Here is a 15,047-nt window from a genome sequence, read left to right on the forward strand (position 1 = left end):
TGTGTGTATATATGTTTACAGGTATACATAGATAGAGGGCACAGGACCAATTTAACAGGAAGGGATGATATTTAAAAGGTAAAATTAAGAGGTGAGAGGAATATAATGAGAGGAGATGGGGACAGACAGATTGGGGTAAACTATCATACAGAAGAGGCAAGGGAACAATGGAGAGGAAGAATAGGAAGGCAAAAGGGAATGGGTCAACTTTATTCCTGTTGAATTTAGCTTGAGGAGGGAATGAAATACACACTAAATAGGGTATATCACCCTCCAGGAGAGTAGGGGGGGAAGGGGATGAGAGGGGGGGATGATGGAAGGGAGGAAAGGCTGGGGGGGAGGGAAGTTGGAAGCACCCACTTTTGAAAAGGGATGGGATCAAAGCAGAGAATAGAACAAGTGGGAGGTGGGATAGGAGGGAGGGAAATATAGTCAGTCTTTTACAATATATCTACTATGTTATTGTTTTGCATTAGCCACACATGTACAACCTATACTGAACTGCTTATCTTCCCAGTAAGAGTGGGTGACAAGGGAGGAAGGGAATGAATCTGGAATTCAAAATTTTAAAATCAAATATTCAAATATATGTGTGTGTGTGTATATGTATATATATATATATATACATATACACTATTATTAATACTATTTTACATGTAATTGGGAAATAAGATATACAGGCATTGGGGCATAGAGATCCACTGGAAAAGTTTAAAGGGGTATGGGAGAAAATATGGGAGAGAGCAGATTGGAGGAGGGGATATCCTGTGGGACTGCTATTTTGGGGTGGTGGGTAGGGGAAAAACGGAGAAAATTTGTAACTCAGAATCTGGTGGAAAGGAATGATGTAAATCAGAAGTTAATAAAGCATTTGAAAAAAAATAAATGCGTAAAATAGATAAGATTACAAAATAATTATGTTGGAGAAAAAAACAATTAGGGTTAGAAATTCATGAAATTTGTCATTGTAAAAGAAATTAAAGGGGTACTTCCAGTACTAGAGGTAGATTAAACTGGATGGGGGAGTACATTGGAATATATAGCATTAAACTTCTTCAATGTTGTGTTTTCATACCAAAGGCCAAAGAATTCCAGAAGCTTCATAAACTTCTCTTCTAGAAGCAGCTCCATCATTAGGAAGAAGATGCTACATACAAAGATTGTAGGAGAAACACTAACAGATGCCCCACTTAAAAGTCAGGACTTTGGTGGACATGTCTCTTACCTTCTTTGTAAATCCTGAAATGAAGTTATTTTATTGAAAATAATAAACTGGGGAGGGCGGGGGGGGGGGTTGTCTAGGTGGTGCAGTGAGTAAAGCGCCGGCCCCGGAGTCAGGAGGACCCAAGTTTGCTTCCAGCCTCAGACACTTAACACCCACACAGAAAAACTAGCCGTGTAACCTTGGGCAAGTTACTTAACCCCAATTGTCCTCCCAAAAGCAATAATAATAATAATAAACTGGGTACTGTCACATTTTAATGGTACATATTCCATAATATTTTATATTCTTTGGCTAATTAAATCTCATTTCTATTTTTTTCTTATTCCTATTTTATTTAGTTATTATCTTAGTCTGATGTAAACCATTAATTTAATTTTAGTGTATAATTAAAACTATAGTGTAGTATAAATCTGGTAAAATAACCTCATTTCCTTAAATTAGAAGAAGGATGTTGCTATATTCTTTGCATCGGTTTTTAGATAGATGCATTTCCAAAACTAGATTTTAAATAGATCTTTGCCATAGTCATGAAAGAAATCTTATTTGGGAGGAAAAGTTTTTGAACTGTCTTCTTTCTCCTTACATTTCCTAACTAATGCTAGCTTCTTTTCCCAAGTAAAGTCAATGCTCACATGGATAATGAGGCTGTTGTGATGTCCTTGAGAATCTTACTGTCACTATGACAACGAGGGTTTGCCCAAAGGTAGTAGTTTCGTCTCCACCCATGGAGAGGATCATACATTGGATCTGAAATCAGTAGTTTACTTTAGTTTTCTGTTCAGGAAGCCTTTATTAGTAAAATTATTGAAAAAAGATGTTTTTTTTACTGGATCAGATCTCACTTACTAAATTCTACAGAGATGCCTCAGTCTATTTGTTTTCTATCACCAACCATGATTTTTCCTCCAGACCTTGACTTCTGTTATGAACCATTTCTTATCTCAGATGTACCAGACCACCAAAAACAAAAGCAGATGGACAGTGAAACAGAAGTGGAACATCAAGGATTTTAGTGTGTCCATGTGTAATGGCAGTAATAAGATAACCTTGGAAAAATCTTCTGAATTATTCCAAGTTCACTTAGTTTGGTTAACTTCAAAATGAAGTTTCTTCTTTCTTATGGGGATATTTTAATGACAAAATTAACATATTCAGAGTGGATAAATCATCTTAATGAAGATCAAGGTATGATGGGAGAACATCATGAATTTGACCAGCTTTGTTCATTGACATTCCAGCAGATGGAATCATCAGCTTGCAAGTAATATACTCAGTCTATTATTAATGGAAGTGATTCTTTGATAAAAGCAAAAATGGCAACTTAGATTGAGTCAACAGCAATGCCATTAGAAGGCATTTCAAGGAATGTCCACATGCTTTCATTGTGTGAGTGAGATTTTGTGCTATTGGATTTTGTTTGATACTAAATTATCAGATATGAGTTAATAGTCTTTATTATGGATTTGTTGTTATAAGAGAATGTGACCTACGGTTATATTTCTTACTTTAGAAAATATCTTTTAGCTGTAGCTTACTTTGAGTGGCTGGACTTAAAAAATCCTTCAGTTCTTTGTGACTAAATATTATGGAGACAGAGACATATGCCAACATGTATATTTTATCCTGACTTAAAAATGTATTTTTAAAAATAATAAAAATTGGTCTGATATTAAAGTTCATAATTATTGACAGTTTTTAGGGAGCCTTCCAAAAACGATCCTATTTAGAAGTATATCTTTTTCCCCCAGACTTTTTTAAACCCCACCAATTAAAAGATCAATCAGTCAATCAACCAATATCTATCCAGCACCCTAAGTTAGGGATTTTTCCTCCTAATTTGCTGATGACTTTATGACCAACAATGACTTTAATATAACTTGTCTTATTTTAAGAAAGGAACATTTGAGATAAAAAATTTGCCTTTTAAAAATTGTTTCAAAAACACTTAGCATGGTAACAATAATAAAGAAGTCATTGGTTTTTAAGAATGATATACAGCATTCTTTCTTGTGCACCTAGGGTATAATAATCATTCATTGATTTGATTTTTTTTTTATATTTAGGAAAAAATAGATTTTCAGCATGCTCATGGATTACAAGAACTGGAGTTTATTCGAGACCGTAGTGACACAGAAGCAGCAAGATTGTGTGTGGACCAGTGGCTAAAAATGCCAGGTATTTTTTCAGAGAAAAGCAAGAATTATTAAGGTTTTGTGAACCATACTTATTTTGGGTAAACTAATGTATTTGTGCTCTTGAGTTAATCATCATATATATATGGCACTGAAAAACAGTTTAAGTAAAACCTCATAATGCCTTCACACACACACACACACACACACACACACACACACACCATTTTTTTTCCCATTTGTAAAATCCCCTTTCAAGTACAGACTACTTGTATATAAAACTAGTTCATTTTTGTGAATCTCAGATGTGGCCTACATATTTGTTACACTATTCAAAGCTATCAAAATTTCTCTGTCATATTAATTGTTAAACTATATGTGGAAGATAAATTTCCTATTAAAAAGTTGCCAGTTTAATACCTTAGGAAGAGTTCTAGCATTTGGGAGGGAGAGACTATATGCTATGTGTTGCCCTTTGAATGGCCACATTTTATAATCTTAATTCAAGTTTGACTTGATATTCATCATGAGGTAAAATGATGTGGTTTTGGAGAGATAAGTCTTCTATCCTTTAGTAATAGTAATTTAGTCATTAAAGTACTGAGCCTGTCAGTGGTTTATAAAGATTGCTGATAGTATTTTGTCCACAATATGTACATAGAATAATTCATTGACATAGTTTACCTAGATGTTTAATACTTAATAAAGCTATTTGTTAAAACCACCTGAAAAAGACAAAACTATTTTTCTAAATGTATGTTTCATGATTGTGATTTTTTTGTTTTTTAATTCATTCAGTACTACTGGGATCCCTCCTCCCCATATACACACAGACAGCACACATACACACTGTGTGTGTATATGTCTGTCTCTAAACACATATACATATGTATGTATTTGTGTACATAGGGACTGAAAGTTTCAGAGAAAGCTAGTGATTCTGAGACATGCCAGTAAGGATGTACATTCCAGACATAGATGACATGCAGCCTGTGCAAAGACAGAGACACAAGGTGGAATATCATCTATGTGAAACAGCAAGACCAGTTAAGTTGAACCATAGGTAGGCAAGTTTATGCAGGAGAATAATACTCAATAAATCTGGAGGGGTAGATTTGGAGCCCAATTTTGAAGAGTTTTGAAATGCCAAACAAAAGTGTCCTTTATATGCCATCATTGAGATAATTTGTGTTTGCATTCAGATTTTGTTGTTTAACTTTACAGTTAAATTATTCTGGAAATGTTGCATGTAAATAACTGTCTACAAAGGAACCAATTTAAGTAACATCTTTTCATCTTGGAAGAGAGCAACACTATTTCACAGAGTCATCCCTAAGTATTTACTTTGCAAGTAGAAACAGGGAGGCTGGCCCAGATACCTGGGTTAGTTTTCAAAGGTTTGACTTGTGGAGCATGCTTTTTTTTTACATGCAGTACTTATTTCAGCCAAGTTGGGCAAGGTTCTCAAGATCCTCAAGTAAAAGAAAGTCATAAGAGTTATATTTCTGATTTAAATAATTGAACAAGGTGATTGCAAGCAAATATCAAATATTTCTTTATACAGTGCCCTTTTTCACTGAACTTTGAGGTTATGTATGCTATAGATCTAAAGTTTAGAATTAGGGAATGGTAATAGGGAAGAAGGTCAGCTTTTCACAAATATCTTTTCAGAAAATTAAATCATCCCACTCCAAAGTTATTCCAATAAGTGGAATCCATTATATTTGTAAAGGTAACTTTGTGCAGGGGAGACAACTTACTGACAGCCTTCTAATGCTACTTAAAGTTATTGCTTAGCTTTATTGGTGGCATTTAGGATTACAGGTTGTTGACCTCCCCCCTTATATTTTCACTTATTTGGAAGGCATATTTGAAGGAGAATTTGGATATACTGTTGCACTAGATATCAGATACTCAGATTCCAAAACTAAGCTTATTTTTAGAGAAATCCATGATAGGCTCTAAAATTTTATTATTTTGCACAGTATCAGATGTTGTAGAGTGATGCATTATGACTTCTTAAGTCTAACTTCATTCAAAAACTTCACATCTAGGTGTGCACCCAATTCTTGGTGCCTATTTTTATGTCTTAGGTTATAATGATACATACAATAAGTAAGTATTCTTTGCATCTAGATTTTTACAACTTTATTAATGCATTGGCATGATTAAGTTACACCTGACTATAATATATCCTTCATTGAGCAGACAAGTGGGAGCAAATGTGTCATTTAGCCATGCTTTATGATGCATGCAAGACCTGGTGCTTTATATAGGATCAGGTTGTACCTAGCTCATTGATGGCTGATCGGGTACTCAGAAGCATGAGCTTGGGGGTTAAGGTTAGTACTTTGTGGGTTTTTTTTCCTTTTTTTAATTTCCAGTCCATCATCTTCACATCAAATGTGTTTCTCAGTCCTTAACTTCATTGCGAAAATGGGCTTTGGGGGCTATTGCAAGTATTATTCATAATGAGCTGCAGACTACCCTATATTTTTTATTTTCCATTTGCATAATGATGTTATAAGAAAGAGTGGACCAAATTAATATAGTTGAAACTGTTCTTTGAGAGGCTAGAGTTAAATGACCTATTTTAATTGAGAAAAATCCCACTTCTCAGTAGCTAAAAAATTTCCTTTTTTAAAAAGTCTGTAGCTACTATAAGTGATCCTTATCCTAGTCTTTTGGCCTCTTTATGGGAGAATATCATTAATAGGTCATTAAACTCCTCTTATAGGTTTTAAAATATGGCACTCACTTCCATTGGGCCAGTGCACCTTAAAAATTGGAGTATGTACTAATTAAAATCAAACCTCTTGAGTTGTGAAGAGAGGGGCTGTGGTGCTGAATTATGTCATTTGCTATTGTTTCATGGGGAGTACTCATTTTTTTGGTTGATTTTTTTCCCATATTTTTTCCTGCAATTTCATCTACAAAGGTATTACTACTGGTAGTTATGTAGAGTCTCCTTATGGGAAACATAATTAGCATTGCATGGCTGAGCAATAATGAAAGTTATGTCATAATCTTGAGCTTATTGTATACTTAAGAGAAAAATAAAAAATGTAAGATAAACTGATAAACAAGCTCATTTAGTGTCTAGTAGTTTATTTCTTCTGTCTTAAAAAATCAGGAAAAATTATAAAATTTAAGCATTTTAAAGGACAGGTTTCATTTTTGTCTTTGTGCTTGCATGTATATAATACATGCATTTTCATAATTGCATATAATAATACATGTATTTTCATTAATGACCCTTGAATTGCACATATCTCTACTTCATATCCACATCTAAAAATTCCATTGGGGTTTGTTTACCCCATTTGGGATAATGTGGAATGGTGGCGCTTAGGTCTTGTCATAGTTTAGTTGTCTCAAAAACTAAAATCATAGAGATGAAATGAACATGACATTAACAAAATAAACTTTTTAAAGCTCATTTTAGTGTCTTGTATTTACTATATTTTATCTGTCTTTCAAAATCAGTGGGAAAAATTAACAATGTAAGCTTTGTGAAGGTAGGGACTATTTTCATTTTTGCTTTGTGCTCTGTATATGGTAGGTACTTAATAAATTATCATTGAATTGCTTACCTCCATTTCTACTTTGTGGATATCCAAGTTAATACCAAGTATAGCTCCTAGCTAAAAACTCATGTTACTTGTTGTTTGCTTGGAGAAGGGCAGCACAGTAACAGTAAAGTTGGCTTCAGATGTATTTATGTTACTTAACTTTTCTGAGCCTTACCTCATGTGTAAAACAAAGTGGAGGTTAGATTTGATGACTTTTCTAAGGTCCTTTTTTTCATCTCTCTAGGACCCTGAGCCCTTGTGTAAGTGAAATAAACTATGGAAAACAGGAGGTGACCTTGCAAGCTTATTGGAAGAGGCAGTGTATCTAGAATCAGAAGATGATCTGTATTGAAATTCTGCTAAATGCTATCTGCTGACATATGAGTTTAGGCAGATAATTTCATCTCATTCTGTACTTCAATATCAGTGAGGGGAGTTGATTTGGATAAGTTCTCATCGATCCCTTCTTCCTCTAACAGTCTACAAGATTTGTTACTTGTGATCTAAATTTCTCAGAGGGAATACTGTTTCTGATCTATAAAATTATTAGAAACTTGTCAAATTACTTTAACATAGGTTTAAAGATTTCAAACTGGCATAGGATTTTAGAGGCCATTAAGTTTCAACCTACTGGGATCAGGCCCCAGGGAAGGGGGTAGGTTAAAAAGTGAATTTGCCTAAACTCACAGTTCAGAGGTGGTGGGGTGGTGGGATTTGAATTCAGAGGATTTGAACTGACTCAAAATCTAGTTATATCTTCCATTATATTACCTTTACTTGTTAATCATAGTGATTATATAATATACACATATGCAAGTGTGTAAATAATTTATATACTACTATACACTTTGCAAAGTAATTATAGGTATCTTGTTTTATCCTCAAAACAACCCTGGGAGATATGTGCTTAATTTTATATTTGAGGAAATTGAGGTGAAGTGGTTAAGTAAGTTGCCTAGAGTCACATAGTAGTCTGAATCCATATTTGAACTTAGGTCTTTCCAGACTCCAGGTCCAGTTCTATCCACTGTCAGTCAGTTGCCTTTTAATTGATGTTTTGAAGAGCACAAAAATAGAGATGATTGTGTTTAATGAGCTTATAAAGCCATTTTTATTATGTGATACACAGTGATAGGCTAGATAGATAGATAGATCTTTTGATAAGCTAGATAGATCTTTTATTCAGACATTTCAAAGTTTCACAATTCTTTATGTTCTGGGATTTCTGAAAGAATATCTAAATTTTAATTACAAGTGTTAGAAATTGGCACAATTATTTGCAGAAATTTTGTGTTATGTTCTTATGCTCTTGGAGTGGTATGGGCTCAGGGAGAAAACTGGTTAAAAGAATAGGTAGGAAAAGAAAGGTAAAGGAACTAAATAAGAAGAGAAACAGGGAAATAGACCTTTTCTCCAGTTTGGCTTTCATAAAGTTTAGTGCCCTCTGATCATCGATTTAGAACTGGAAAGGACACCAGATGCCAACTAGTCTTAACTCCTTTCATTTTCCAGATGAGTAAACCTTTTAAGACTTGGAGGTTATGTAATTTGTCTGGTATCACAGAGTCATATGCATATTTATCTGAGGCTACTTTTGAACCTAGGTTCTCTTGACCATTGGCCAGATCCAATGCTTTTTCCCATTGGTACCATGCTGTTAATGCAGATTTGGTCTATAAAATATTGGAAGACTGCTGATCTTCTCTGGAACTTAATTTGATAGTTATGAGATAAGAGTTTGTTTGACAAGCAGGGCTGGCAGGATTCTTGTTTGGCTAGGATTGTATTGTTGTAAAGGTTTTTGTAAAGTTATGCTCTGAAGATTTACCTTCTAAAAGAGCCAAATCTTGTAAACTTGCTAAATGCTTAATTTGTTAAAAGGAAAAACAATAGGAGAGACAAAACCTTTTTTACCATCATTTTTTCTTTTTTAAGTTATCATAGATCCTTTCTATTACTTAAAGGGATCTCATTGAAATTGTAAGCATTTTTCAAAATCCTAACATTTCTCATTTTGGATTTTTAAATGTTGAATGAAACATTGAGCCCTTTTCTTATTAAAATTATAATTCTACCAAAGATCTCAGACAAAACTTTTAAGTAGGAAATGTCAGAGTTTTTCTTTGAAGCTATTAAAACTGTTTCCTTTCTTTAAATAAGGGAAAAAAATATCTGCTACCAGAAAAAAAATTTTCTTAGAAGTTTTTATTATTTATAAAGTTTTGTCCACAGTGTGGAAATATTTAATAACTGTTTTCATGTACAAATCCAGTAATTGCTGTCACTGATGACAGGCATCTGAACTATGTAACTATACCTTGCTTTTCCATTGCAGGACTTAAAACAGGCACAGTTAATTCTGGAAGAAGAGGTCCAATTCGAAGAGCAAGCCAAATGCCAATGTCCAGTAAACCTATTTCATGCCCCATAATGTATTGTAACAAAGAGTTTGACAATGGGCACCTTCTCTTAGGTCATTTGAAAAGGTCAGTGTGACATTTCTCGGCATTCAGAATAAATATACAAGTAATTGTGTAACATTAGGTTGGGTTTTTTTGTTGTTGCCATATTAGTAATTTTCTAATACATATTTCAGGTAGTCAGTTATTTAATGTTTTTATTTTTGTGTGTTTGTGGCTTTAAAATAGTGTACATCTTTATTTTCGAATGTTTAGATAAATGATAAATTCATAGATTTTTTTTTTACAATGATATGTTGAAAACTAACCCAAATTCTGCATATTTAACTCAGGGATGATTTAAAGAGTTTTAAAATTATTTGTTCTTAAAAGGCTTTTGGGGTTTTTATCCTTTTTGTTAACCAAATTAAGGATATATCGTTTGATACGCAATAAAAAATTCCTGAAAGGAAAGCTCTCATATTTTAAGCCTAGTTTTCTCAGTGATTTCAAAGTGACTTTGAGAGATATAGAGGCACTTAAATAAAGGGGTTATGGACAAAGCCTGTAAGATTTTCTAACCACATCACTGCCAAAAGATGTGATCGTTATAAGAGCCATTGTTATTTTCTAGCATTACACAGGGCGTAATATAGCCTTCTTGTTAGACATTAGTTGCATTAGATAGGCCAGTGGCAAAGTAAATTCTGGCAATTAAGTAAGTGCCACATTCTCTACCTCTCCTTCCGCCTCTCTCTTGATTTCTCTCAAACTCAAAAAGATATAATAATACTGACCTCTTCTTAGTAATGACAGAACCTGGGTCCCTTACTTTGGGATAGGCGTGGTTCTAGGTCTAGAGTTTGTTCTGAAGGAGGAAACCAGAAAAAGATAAATCAGGTCCTGGTGCTTCACCATAGATTCAGGAACTATTGTGGTATCAATAAACTCAGAAAAGTCTATACTTACATGTCTTCAGTCAATATATACCAAGTAGTTTTATCCATCATCTGTTTTATAGGAATGAAATTCTACATATTGGGCCTCCAGATTGTGTATAACAGCCCTTAGATGCTACTTCTCTCAGATCTTGGTAGTAAAGAATGGGAAGACTGGGCCAGCTAGGTGGCACAGTGAAATGGAGCACCAGTCCATGGAGTCAGGAGGGCCTGAGTTCAGATCTTGCCTGAGACACTTGACACTAGCCGTGTGACCTTGGGCAAGTCACCTAACCCCAATTGCCTTGCCTTCCCCCCTCCAGAAAAAAAAAGAATGGGAAAGCTAATGAACTGTTTTTAATTTGATACTGAGTGAGCCTCTAGTTTAAATAATTGTTCAGTAAGAAAGCAATTTTATAATGTCAGATAGCTCTTACAAAATTCCCTTTATTGCTATAGATTCGATATCTTAGTTTGGGGAACATCTCAAATATCATTTGACCTATGAAAAAACTTTCCTGATCTCTCCTGCTCTCTCCTAGTTGCATTTTAATATGTCTCCTGTGAAATTTCAAAGTTAAACCATTTATGTTAACTTTGTGTATGTTTATATTGGCTTATTTTTGTACATATTGCTTCTCTTTTCCCTTCTGTGCTTAAAAGATAAGATTCTTTTATGTTTATATCCATCTTTATAACATTCTTTTATGTTTGTATCCATCTTTAGAAGCATAGGCATATAACATAGTAAGTATTTAATAAATCCTTCTTGAATGACTAAGTGTGAAACTTAAACTTTGATACCAATCTCTGATACTTTGCAGGTTTGATCATTCTCCATGTGATCCAACAATTACACTGCATGGACCTCTCACCAATTCCTTTGCATGTGTAATATGTTATAAAAAATTTGCTACCCAACAGCAGTATAGTGATCACCTTTTTGCTAAGGTAAGAACCTTTATAAGGTAAGGAAGGGCATGTATTTTGTTTTCTATGAAATATATGGAGTGACTGAATGTATTTCCTCATAATCATAATTTTTACTTTTTCATTTTTAAAATCTACAATATGCCTTGGGCATCAAAAAATTGTGACCTTTTAAGGAAGATTATAATAGTAATGAACAGAAACAATAGGTATAGAGCATTATCATAGTCATAGAATGTTTAATGTCTTGAGGTCATCTGTTCCAGTTCCCTTGTATTATAGATATGCAGGTGAAGAAACTGAAGGTAAGGGAGGAGGAGGATGTTAAGCACATTTCCTAAGTTGAAAGTGAGGTTGTAACAGAAACGGGACAAGGACTCAGGCCTCCTTACTCTGAGGTCCTTGGATTCATTTCACAATGAATCCAGTGTTCTCTCCCCACTGTCGTATGTCCTTTGAAATCTCATGGACCATGTTGGAAGAATGTTCTGTACCTTTTATTTAGGCTGGTCTGAGAAAAGGCTATATTGTTTCTTCTTAGTTGGCATCGGGATATAATTTGACCACCCTGTTCCAGTGAAGTCTGTATAACAAATGAGCTAGGTTGTGATGTTTTTACCATACTGAGTTTTGAAATAATAGAAAAACTATTTCTACCCAACATTTGATGATACAGATAACTAATTTTAGAGAGTGATAGTGAAGAGTGACCAACAGACTGTGCTGATGTGGGTCCGAGTATTATGGTTGAAGGTTTCCTTCTTCAAGGAAAGAAGTCCATAGAACTGTATAGTTTTTATTACCTACTTTGAAACCTTAAGGCAGGTATTGGAAGTTTTGTGTCTTTATCTCATCAGATAGCAACAAGAGGGGCCACAACAGATCAAGGGAATTTAGATTTAGTTCAGTACATGTTATGTAAACCTCTCATAATCCTAATGACAAGATTGACCATACTAGTTCTATTGAATTATTCTTGTGAGCACAAGAAAACATGATGGGTACCAAGATCATATCTGACCATGGGGGATACAGAAATTATAGGCATTTCTGACCAAACATCATTGGTTTCCTGAAAATAACTATCACAAGGAAGCAGTCAGTTTCATATCAACTCTGTGTACCCATTTCCTTAAACCTTTAGTCCTCCCCTTATACAGAGAAACTTTGTTTCTCATGACATGCCCTTCCCTCCTCATTTTACCTTATAAACCTTTTAAAATTTGTTATGTATGTGATTAGTCTCTTTCCCTAGCTCTGGGCTTCAGTTTTCTCACTTGAAAAATGAAGAGGGTTGGAGCAGTTCTCCAGAATTCTTTCTAACTCTAGATCTGTGCTCTATTTCTAACTATTTAGGCATAAGAAAGATAAGTTGGGGGCGGGGTGGCAGCTGACTGAACCTATAAAATTAACACTTTAAACTTTTAAAGTTATTTGGGGATAACTACTTAAAAAAGACTTAGGAAGTACATTTCTTCTGTAAAGCCCCAACATTACAAAGCTATCCTTTCATTGATTTTACTTTATACATGTGTAACCCCTCAGGTCTTGTCCTATGTCTTCAAAGCTCAGAATAGTGTGCTACCATTTCTCAGTAAAAGCTCTTAACCACCCCTCAGAAAGTAAGTTCCCATCTTAAATTTTCCTGGGGTACTTTTCTCAGCTTTTTTCCTAGCTGCCTCATATTCTAACCTCTTATGAATAATATCTTAGACCTGTCTTATTAGATTATAATAAACTCCTTGGAAGGAGGAACTTAACATAGCACCTTGTATAGAGTATGCACTTAGCATTTGTTGAAACCTCCAAAATAGAAGGCAAGAGTAAGAGTATCAGGAAACAGAAGCAGCAGTAGTTCTGGAGACCAAGATGGTAAGAAGAAAGATTCTGTCTTGCCAAAGAAGAAAGATAATTATTTCTCCCTTGCCAAAGACATAGCAATAGCAACAATAGAATATTCTTAGTGCCTCTCCTGAGGTAAAATGATCCTTATTTGATTAAATGATCTTTATTGTCTTAAACACAGTTAACAAGATTGAAAGGCAACAAATAAGGTAATTAGGTATTCTAAATGAAAGAAGCTACCCAAATGAGCTAAGGTCCTAAACCTTAGAAGGATGCCTAGCTTATGGAGAATAAGCTCACTTTCTTTCAGGCTGAGAAGAGACCATAGATGCAAAATTTTATATTTGGAAAAGTGAACTTTCAGAAAACCCTCTAGTGACCTCTTTTGGCAGATAAAGCAACTACAAATAGATGTAGCTTTAGGTCTGAATTTTCCTTAGTTATCATCAGTGGCAAAAAATTTTTAATGAATAATTTCTCTTAAAAGTTTAACTAAACTTATTTCAGTTTACTATAGAAATAGTATGTGAACACAACTATGATCCTAATTGATCTTCCTGTATCTCCAGTCTTTTTCTCCAATCAAGGTACTAGTAGACCACATTTTAAAAACACTTAGTTCCAGTGGCTATTGCATGAAGGATAAAATGCCAGTTACTCTGGCTTTTCAAGTGCCCTCTGCAACCTGTATATAAGCCTGACTTTTCTGCAGTTATTTGTTTTGCATTACTCTCCCTTAAAAAATTCTGTTCCAGTCAAACTTTTGCTGTTTCTTCTTCAGTATATTTCATTTCCCATGTCTCTGGTGGGTTTTTTTTTTTTTAACAACAAGCTGTCTTCTCATGCCTAAATACTCATAATAGAACACAGATCTAGAGCTGGAAAAGCTTTTGGAGAACTATTCCAACCTCCCATTTTTTTTTACAAGTGACAAAACCAAAGCTAGGAAAAGAGACTAAAATCACACATTGGTGAATGTAGTAACCCTTGTCAGATGCCTTAATTCTATGAGATATTTACTTTTAGGAATCTTTAAAATATACAAAATTGCTTTGTGGAAGAAAGTACTGTTATAATTGTTATATATTTTAGCATTCACTTAAGTGTTGAAAATCTTGTTAAAATTAAAATTGCACATTAGCATATTTAATGTGTCTAGAAATAAAGTGACTAGTAGTCAGTGTGAAGTCACTGATGAAAATTCTGCTACAATGTTAACATAGTGTGGTAATATATTGTTAAATTTTAGTGTTTTGTTTCAGATTAAATCAGGTTATATAGATGAAAATGTATTTTGTCTGATATTTACGTATGCTAATAGAATATATAAATTGTCAATAAAACCTGCATAAATATATGCAATTGTCTTTTACCTATTAAATCCTTTAATTTGACAATTGGTTGCATATCTCTAAATTTTTTTGCCTTATTTTAGGCAGCTGCAGCTGATGGACATAAAACCAGTCTTCTTCCCCAGCATATTCAATGCTTTGCATGTCCAAATTGCTTCCTTCTTTTTAGCAGCAAGGATGAATGTTTGCGGCATATGTCTGGAAAAAATCATTTCCTTCAGAGTTTTAAACTGGGTGGTATGTTTATATTGTTTTTATTTTTTTCTAATATTTAATTTAGTTTAGAAAACTTCTTTTGAGCACCTGATATGTATAAGAGCCTTGTGGGCAGGTTGTGGGGAGGTGAGTAGGATCGTAGGATCAGAGAAGTTGTAAAGATTAGTAAAACAAACTCACAGAATGTTAGAGCTGCAAGGGATTTTAGATATAAACTAGTCCAACTCTCCAATCCCCCTCCTCATTTTACAGATGAGGAATCTGAGGCTCAGAAAGGGAAATGATTTGCTACTAAGGTCAGCACAGTAAAGAGCGTTCGTTACTTTATTCTACTGTATATGTATGTAACAATGTAACTATTATATACTGTACCAAAACATTTTTTTCTTGTTTTGGTGAGAGCCATACTTAGCCATCTAGGGCAGAAGAATCCATGTG

General features: G+C 34.2%; 1 protein-coding gene across 5 annotated transcripts in view; it reads left to right on the forward strand.

Annotated features, from left to right (window-relative positions):
* ZNF451 (zinc finger protein 451) overlaps nucleotides 1-15,047 on the forward strand; it is a 135,580-nt gene that overhangs the window by 83,329 nt on the left and 37,204 nt on the right. For all 5 annotated transcript variants that reach the window (XR_011164970.1, XM_069070678.1, XM_069070679.1 and 2 more), the window contains exons 5-8: nucleotides 3,289-3,400; nucleotides 9,265-9,415; nucleotides 11,091-11,217; nucleotides 14,477-14,630. Coding sequence is in view for 4 of the 5 variants with exons in the window: in XM_069070678.1 (XP_068926779.1) it covers nucleotides 3,289-3,400; nucleotides 9,265-9,415; nucleotides 11,091-11,217; nucleotides 14,477-14,630 (544 nt within the window). In the remaining variant the exon portion in view is untranslated. The remainder of the gene's footprint in view (nucleotides 1-3,288; nucleotides 3,401-9,264; nucleotides 9,416-11,090; nucleotides 11,218-14,476; nucleotides 14,631-15,047) is intronic.

This window comes from Petaurus breviceps, unplaced genomic scaffold (genome assembly GCF_028583685.1).
Source record: "Petaurus breviceps papuanus isolate PSGF00001 unplaced genomic scaffold, PetGlider_PUasm1.0 90822, whole genome shotgun sequence".
Lineage (NCBI taxonomy): Eukaryota > Metazoa > Chordata > Mammalia > Diprotodontia > Petauridae > Petaurus > Petaurus breviceps.